Genomic DNA, 8,736 nt, shown 5'->3' with positions numbered 1-8,736 from the left:
AGGCCATTGGGGGAGACTGGCTGTTCTGAGCCCTGGTCCAGTGCTGTATCCACTCAACCACACTGCCACTGTCACTGGGAGGGGAGGTTTGTAGATAGGGGGAGGGGAGAGGGGCTGTGTCGCTGCAGGGAGGGGGAGGTCTGGCTTATTTCCCTTGGGTCCTTGTTCATTACAGAAATGCTGCAGGGACTCCACGTGGCCATTAGGTGTCAGTCAGTACCACGGCCCGTGGCGCTGGCATCGAGCGGGTGAGTGGGGCTCTGGTTGGATGTTGCCAGGAGGACCCGGGGCTCCAGGCTGGCACATTAACGAGCCCCGCTGGAGGGTCACAGGAAGCTGGGCACTGGCTTCCCCCCTCTGGCTGGGCAGTGGCTGTCTAGGCTCTGCTGCTGCATGCAGGGTGTCTGGTTGCTGAGCCCCGGGGGGCAGGCCGGTGGCCATGGGAATCCCCCTCCCCCCTGTGACAGGCCTCATGGCAATTACGTCTCCTGGCTGAGCTGCACTTGCCCCTGCAATGCAGCTGTGGGCAGGGGGCAGAGCAGCTGCATGAGAGCTCAGGGCGGGACAGGAAGGCAAAGCCCAGCTGCAGCGTCCCCCATGTTGGGATTGGCCCAGGTCGCTAGAGCCTGTACCCTGACAGTTGGGGAATGTCCCACTGGTTCTTCACTAACCTCAGGCAATGGGACCGTCAATCTGGTTCCTGCACCCCCAGCCCGGCGGGGGGGAGACATCCCCTGCTAGCCTGTAACAATCACCCCTTGCTAACTCCCATACCTGGGGCTTCCTGGCTGCTCTAGCTGGAGCCATCCACTGTGCTGCTGCGGGCAGCTGGTCCTGCACAGGGCTGCTTCCTCGCCCTGGCCTGGGGTATCTGCATGGGGCAATCCCACAGCAGAGGCAGGGCTGTCACTGCAATGGCAGGAGGGCCCTGGCCCCCATGGGCAATAGCTCCTGCAGCAGAGGCAGGGCTGGCATAGCAACAGGTTTTTATTTCATTTATTTTATTGTATTTTTTAAAAAGTATCTGTGAAAGGGGCAGAGTTTTTCCCCTCAGTCTCTGCTGAGCCTCAGTGCAGGTAACCGGGCCTCAAGGAGTGAAAGCCCCAGAGGAGGGGCCCCTGCTGCTCAGGCCCCCCAGTGGGGAGGGAGGGCGTGCTGGGCTGGCCGCGAGTGGCAGGGTCCGGCTGGCTGAGCCTGAGGATGCGTGGACTGGTCTACGTTCCATGTGCCTCGCAGGGCAGCAGGGGCAGCGTCTACGCCATGTTCTCGTCTGTGGTGGCTGCTGTGTAGATGACGTTGGGCTTGGGGTGAGAGTCCGGCCTGCAGGGAAGGGAGAACACTAGGGCATCGCCTGCAGCTCCCTGGCAGCCCCCCTTCTGCATCATGGGGAAGGTGCTCCCCACTCACCCCCCACCCCACTCCCTGGCCGCTGGGCGGGGCTGAGCACTCTCTGCCTACACACAGGAGTGGCTGCTGCCAGGGGGCTGCGACTCTCCCAGCCTTTGCAGGGTAGGGCACTGGGGGGGCAGCGTTGGAGAACCATAGACTGAATGGGGTTGCAGGAGGGAGGGAGAAGGGTGGGGGAGTGGTTCCTGCATACAGGGACAGGGGACTGGAGTACGTCTGGGGCTCCCAGCTCTCACCTCCTGTTCTGGCTCCGCTGCTTGTGGATGTAGATGAGGAAGGCCAGAGCCGTGACTGCGAAGAGAGCCCCGAAGAGACCAGCCAGCACATGCGCTGCAGACACAGGCAAGTGAGGGGGGTTAGGCACCAGACACAGACAGGGAGGGAGAGCGCTAGCCCTGGGAGAGTGGGACCAGGCCAAGCGATGCTCCCAGGAAGCTAGAGGCTCTGAGCAGGGCTGGGGTGCCACAGCACAGGGGCAGGGAGAGGCCAGGAGGGCCAGGGCAAGGGGGGGAGTTGACAGAAGCTGGGTAGCCCCAGGCTAGGGGAGGCTGTGTGGCCTGGGGCAGGAGGTAGAATAGCAGAAGCTGGGTGGCCCCAGGCCAGGGAATTGGGGGGGAGGCCAGGGCAGCCCAGCCGGGAGCACTCACCAGTCTGTAGGGCGAAGCCCAGCTGTTTTTCTGAATCTAAACATGAAACATTGGTGGGGGAGAGGAGAGAAACAGACAGCAGGTGAGGCTGGGCGGGGACAGGTGCCAATATCGCAGGTACCACCGTGACCCCCCACCCCATGTACAACCCCCACCGCGCCCCAGCCCACCGTCCAGCCATCATGTGCCCACCAAGCCTGCCCCCCCTCCATCCCAGCATGTGGTCACTGAAATCTGCGCACACCCAATCTCTGTGCACCCCCCCCATGTGCAGTGCCAGGCTCTTTCCTAGCACCCAGCCAACCCCCCCAGCATGGTGTGCCTTAGGGAAGCAGGTACCACCACCCCCCGCCACTGCCCTGGCCTAGCGGCTAACCCAGGTGCCCTCCCCCTGCAAGCTGGTGTTAAGGCAGCAGTTCTCAAACTTTTGTACTGGTGCCCCCTTTCACACAGCAAGCCTCTGAGTGCGACCCCCCCCCCAATAAATTAAAAACCCCTTTTAATATATTTAACACCATTACAAATGCTGGAGGCAAAGTGGGGTTTGGGGTGGAGGCTGACAACTTGTGACCCCCCATGTAATAAGCTCCTAACCCCCGAGGGGTCCCAACCCCTGTATTAAGGGGATGCCTGCCAATTCTTTCGCCTCTGCCCCATCCTGGGGGTGTGGGGCCTGGGCCCAGCCTTACCTGCGCATGGTGGGCAGCCAGCACCTGCAAGAGAGGCCACACGGTGAGCAGGCTGTCGGAGGGGGTGGGGGGCTGACTGCAGCAATGAGCAGGCGTGTCCTATCACAGCCCCCTGCCCCTCTTATTTCGTCTTTGGTAAAACAACTTTGAAGAGTAACTGCCTCCAGCAGAGCTGCGCTTGCCCCCTCCCCCCGCCCCATGGCTGCCCCTCTCCTTCCAGCAGGGACATTCTCCCCCTCTGCACACAACCAGCCCCAGCAGTGCCGCTGCTTTAAGCCCAGCTAATTGGTCCTTCGGCATGGCTCAGCTGCTCCCTGGGGCTTGGCCTCTGCTCATTTCTTCCTCCTACTCAGGTGAATAGGGAATAGGTCAGGGAATCCCAGAGCCCAACCTGGAGCATCTCACGCCCACAGCGATGCCTCCATCACACACAGAATGGCACTGGGAGACCGTCACACACACCCTCCCGTGGGGGGGGGGGGTTTCGACAGTCCTTTGGCTCTGACCATCACCAATCTAGCCTCTGACAGAGCCCAGAGTCTCCTTCCCGAGAGACACCCCCGCCCCCCTGCCCACACAGGATTCTGGAAATCTATACAGGAACTGCCAAAACCCAGCCAGCAACACAGCTTGGGAAATGCTGGTTCCCCTGAGCCAGGCATGACAAAGAAAGAAGCCCAAATCTCCAGCAATGTTCCCAAATATGCCTAGCATGTGAGGTGACCCCCCCCCACCTTCCCTCCAGCAGCTGTGCTGGCTGCAGGGAGATGGAAAGGACAGACATGGGAGTCTCAGTGTCAACCAGCATCGCTGGTGCTTGCCCCTGCAGCATCTTTGGGGGCAGGAGTCATGGGGGGAGCCCCACCACATGTGGAGCGATTACAGAGACTTCAAACAACCCACAATTCAGGGGCCTCATAGAAATGCCTGGGCCCGGCCCTCATGGAAACCTCTACCCAGTGTCGGCCCAGCTTCAACATGCACCCTCTAGATCGTGTTATACCTTTGTCTGCTAGACCGACAGGCCATCTATCAGCAATTTTCTGTTCCCTCTGCCGGTACTGATGGACTGTGATCGTTACCCTTCAACTTCATCTTTGTTAAGCTAAATATGACTTCGCTCGGGTTTATCACTATAGGACAGGTTTTCATCATTCTCATGTTCCTGTCAACCCTCTCCAACTTTCATCCATCCTTCAGGTGTGGGCACCGGCCCTGGACACACTATTCCAGCAGCGGCTGCACCAGTGCCAAATACAGAGATAAAATAAACTCTCTGCCCCTTCTCACGATTCCCCTGGTTATGCATCCCAGGGTCACATTCACGCTTTGGGGACACGCTATTGTACTAGCCCCTCATGTGCAGCTGATTCCCCACCACAGCCACCCCCAAGGCTTTTCCAGAGTCACGGCTTCCCAGGACTGAGTTCCCTGTGCAGTACATGCAGGCTGCAGCCTGTGATTCTGCATTGTTCTGTTCCTAGACGTACATATACTGTGTGCTTGCGCCCAGATTCCAAGCGATCCCCCTCCCAGTGTCAGTGGCCTGTGCTCTTCATTATTTACCACTGCCCCACCAATTTTTGTGTCAAACTTTATCAGTGATGATGTTACATTTTCTTCTAGGTAATTGATAAAAATGTTAAATAACATAAGGCCAGGAACTGATGACTGTAGGATCCCACTGAAAACCCACCCGTTTGATGATTCCCAGTTACATTTTGAGATCTATAAGTTAATCAGTTTTTAATCCAGCTGTGTGCCATATTCACTGTATATCATTCTAGTTCAGGGGTCTGCAATCTTTCAGAAGTGCTGTGCCGAGTCTTCATTTATTCACTCTGATTTAAGGTTTTGCGTGCTGGTAATACATTTTAACATTTTTAGAAGGTCTCTTTCTATTAGTATAAATATATAACTAATCTATTGTTGTATGTAAAGTAAATAAGGTTTTTAAAATGTTTAAGAAGCTTCATTTAAAATTAAATTAAAATGCAGAGCCCCCCGGACCGGTGGTCAGGACCTGGGCAGTGTGAGTGCCATTGAAAATCAGCTTGCGTGCCGCGTTTGGCACACATGCCATAGGTTGCCTACCCCTGTTCTAGTTTCTTAATCTAAATGTCCTGTGGTATCAAGTCAAATCCCATACAGAAGTCTGGCTGTTGTCATCAGTATTTACCACAGTCATTTGACAAGATCCATTTTCCATAAACCCGTTTTGATTGGCATTAATTATATTACACACACCCCCTTTAATTCTTTATGAATCGAGTTCCATATCAGCTGCCCCATTATTTTGCCCAGGAACAACGTCAGCCTGATAAGCCAGTAATTGCCTGGGTCATTCTGTTTAACCTTTTCAAATAGTCACACACCATTAAATATTGGCACAATCACTCTCACGGCTAAATATTTGTGCCTTAGTGCTAGTCTGGATTTGTCTGGCTGCAGCTGATAGCTATTGGAGCTCGTTCTGCCTTGGTCTGGTAGAATTAAGAGCCCTTTGTTCCTTGTGTAGGTAATTGTAAAATGTGATCAGTCACCTCTTAGCCTTCTTTTGGCTGAGTTTATTTAGTCTCTCTCCAAAGCAGATTTTCCAGATCTTGAACACTCACAACTCTTCCCTGAACCTTTTCCTATTTTCCAACATCCCCTTGGCCTCCGGAGCAGGACACAGTGTTCAGCGATGCCATAGGCAGAGGTAATAGCACCCCGGCAGGCAAGGATCAGGTTTTGTTACCATCATGCTGGGCACTCCTGTGCCAGTGGTCATCTGCCATTATCACTGAGTCCTTCAAGTGATAAAGGGCGTCAAAGGCCAAGACCAGGAGTTCAAGTGTGTGGCACTGGGCACTGGCAAGCATGGCAAGAACTCGGGGTGTGTGCAGAGGAGTGCCCAGGGCCCAGAAACCCAAACAGCCTGAAAGTGTCTCATGGACAAAGTGTGAATGTTGTTTATTATTCTAGTGCCCATGGACCTAGAGCCCCTCCCACTCCAGAGAAACCGTCCACCCACATGGCCCATCACCCCCCAGCCACCACCAGAGCTGAGGCTAGGACAGTCCTCAAGCCAAACCCCAACACGAGACAATCCCAGCACCAAAGCCCAGACGCCCAGCAGAGGCTCTGACGCCGACTGGCCCTAGGAGAGCCCTTCCCAGCAGCTGTGCTGGCTGCAGGCCGGTGGGAAGCACAGAGATGGGAGAACCACGTCCAGCTACCAAGGGGAGCGATACCTTCTTCAGGCGCTTTGTCGGTGCTTCCCCCTGCAGCATATTCAGGGGCAGGAGTCACAGGGGGATTGCTGCCCTCTGGGTGAGATTCCAGGGGCTCAAACATGCACAAACTGGGGGGAGGGGCTTTTCCAGCCAAGGGCCACCCACAACCCTCACTCTGAATCAAGGAATAGCCTAAAACTCCATCACGAACCCCTGGAAATCCAGAAATATCCTGAGCATCCCAGCGAGGCAAGCCATTACAAATCTGTTCACGCCTCTTTCAACGCTGCCAGCAGCCTTGCTAAACATCGCTACGTCTCCACCTCACCTGAGTTGCACCCCCCACGGTCCCAGCCCTCTTTTTGCCACGTTTGAGTCACTCCTCAAACCCTCCCCTCCTCCTGCCGCCACTGCTTTCTCCCCAAAGGGGCGCGGCCATTCCTTCCAAGAGCAGATTGACAAATTATAACAGGACCTTCCCCCTCTCGCCTTGCCTTCCCTTCGCCTCCTACACCTCTCGCTGCCTTCTCCCCGAGAACAGAGGCAGAAATTTCTCATCTGCTCACCTCCTCGAGCCTCAGGACCAGCTGCTCCCTTGTGCCACTTTCATTCCTTCTTTTACCCTTCTCTGTAATCTCACTGGCCTCTGGTGCAGCCCCCTCTGTGACAACATCTTCCCACGGCTGGCAAGCATGCTTTAGTCTCTCCCATCGTAACAAATGAGCCCAGTTCCCTTTCAGTTCTAAGGCCACCGAACACAAGGTTTGCGCTCGCTGGCTGGAGTTCCACTCCACCCTGGCTCTTGTTCCTTGCACTTCACACTCACCCAAGTCTGTAATGACCTCTTAGCCGAGGCTCAGACCCATCCGCCTTTACCTGTCAGCGGCCTGCCCTGCAGTCACCCATGCTCTCCTTGAAGCCTTGTCCTGCCTGGGCTTCTGTGACTCTGCCCTCCCCGAGTCTCCTCCCACCTCTCCAACTGCTCCTACAGTGAGTCCTTCCGAACTTCCTCCTCAGTCCCACTTCAGCTGTCTGAGGGGTTCCTCAGGGCTCTGGCCTTGGGCGCCTTCGCTTCTCCCGCTACACCTCGCTCAGAGTAATTTCATCTGCAAACACCATACCAGCTCTATGATTGTGATTCACGGACCAGTCTCCTTCTGTACACACTAACATCTCAGCCTGTCTTGCTGACAGCGCTTCCTGGCTCTCTCACCGTCAGCTCAAGTGCAACATGGCTAAACCAGAGCTCTTAATCTCCCCCCAACACACAAGTCCGCTACCTCCTTTCCTGACCACAATGGACAACACCACAACCCTGCCTGTCACGCAGGCCTGTCACCGGGATGTCATCATTGACTCGGACCGCTCTCTAGTTCCTCACATCCAGACTGAGTCTAAGTCTCGCAGCTTTTTTTGCCAAACATCACTAAGATACAACCTTTCTTATCCATCCACAAGCTAAAACACATCAGCTCATGTCTCAATTACTGCGCCAGTCTTGACACGTCTCACCCTGCCATCTCATACGCATTGGGAATGCTGTTACAAAGCTAATTTCCTAGCCTGTCGCTCTGACCACAGATCCCTGCACTGCCGCCTTCTTCTCTAGCACAGAGGGTCTCACCCTTTTTGTTTCTGCCCCTCCGCTCAATGCATGGCCCACCTCTGCCACCACAACTGGTTTTCTGCATATAAAAGCCAGGACCGAGGTTTGGGATAGCAAGCTGGGCAATTGCCTGGGGCCCCGTGCCACAGGGGCCCCTGCAAAGCTACATTGCTGAGGTTTCAGCTTCAGCCCCGAGTGGCGGGGCTCAGGGCCGGGGGCTTCAGCCCCATGCAGCTTTCTGCCCTGGGCCCTAGCAAGTCTAATGCTGGCCCTGCTTGGTGGCCCCCCAGGGGGCCCCAGACCACTGCTTGAGAACCACTGCTCTAGCACATCCAACATTTGCTTCCTTGCTTCCCTTTCAAGGCCCTTCACGGCCTATCTCCCCCAGACGGCGTTAAAAGAAACAAAGCACCCCAGCTAGCAAGAGTCTGAGATACAGGGGACAAACTAGCTACTGACACTCCCATCCCCCCACCCCCCAAAGAGACCCCTGGGAATAGTATAGCAGAGCCCATCCCCTCACAGCCAGCCATTGAGACAGCCCCGAGCCCCTCCCTCCAGCGAGCACCCCCCCCCCAGGAGCAGAGCCCATCCCCCACTACCAGCCTCTGAGACAGCCCTGAGCCCCTGCCTCCCCCCCCCACCCCCGGAGCAGGGCCATCCATCCCCCACAGCCACTCACTGTCACTGCCCTGAGCCCCTGCCTCCAGCGAGCATCCCGCCCCCACCAGGAGCAGAGCCATCCATCCCCCCCAGCCAGCCACGGAGAAGCCCCGAGCCCCTGCCTCCAGCGAGCACCCCCCCCCAGGAGCAGAGCCCATCCCCCACTACCAGCCTCTGAGACAGCCCTGAGCCCCTGCCTCCCCCCCCACCCCCGGAGCAGGGCCATCCATCCCCCCCAGCCACTCACTGTCACTGCCCCGAGCCCCTGCCTCCAGCGAGCACCCCCCACCCCCCAAAGAGACCCCTGGGAATAGTATAGCAGAGCCCATCCCCTCACAGCCAGCCATTGAGACAGCCCCGAGCCCCTCCCTCCAGCGAGCACCACCCCCCAGGAGCAGAGCCCATCCCCCCCAGCCAGCCACTGAGACAGCCCCGAGCCCCTGCCCCTCAGGAGCACCCAACCCACACAGAGCCACAGCCACACCCAGCCACCAGCAGAGTCAGGC

At 56.8% G+C, this 8,736-nt stretch overlaps 1 protein-coding gene across 2 annotated transcripts in view; it reads right to left on the bottom strand.

The window, feature by feature from the left end:
* Nucleotides 1-990: 990 nt before the first annotated feature.
* Nucleotides 991-8,736, bottom strand: part of CA9 (carbonic anhydrase 9) — a 39,534-nt gene continuing 31,788 nt past the window's right edge. For both annotated transcript variants that reach the window (XM_045022387.1, XM_045022389.1), the window contains exons 10-13: nucleotides 2,744-2,767; nucleotides 2,055-2,090; nucleotides 1,644-1,737; nucleotides 991-1,320 (exon numbers count right to left, since the gene is read on the bottom strand). In XM_045022387.1, coding sequence (XP_044878322.1) covers nucleotides 1,254-1,320; nucleotides 1,644-1,737; nucleotides 2,055-2,090; nucleotides 2,744-2,767 — 221 coding nt within the window. In that variant the 3' untranslated portion in view covers nucleotides 991-1,253. The remainder of the gene's footprint in view (nucleotides 1,321-1,643; nucleotides 1,738-2,054; nucleotides 2,091-2,743; nucleotides 2,768-8,736) is intronic.

Source organism: Mauremys mutica, chromosome 6 (genome assembly GCF_020497125.1).
Source record: "Mauremys mutica isolate MM-2020 ecotype Southern chromosome 6, ASM2049712v1, whole genome shotgun sequence".
In the NCBI taxonomy this organism is placed as follows: Eukaryota; Metazoa; Chordata; order Testudines; family Geoemydidae; genus Mauremys; species Mauremys mutica.
The sequence above is the reverse complement of the archived record's forward strand: the minus strand, read 5'-3'. Positions and strand labels throughout refer to the sequence as shown.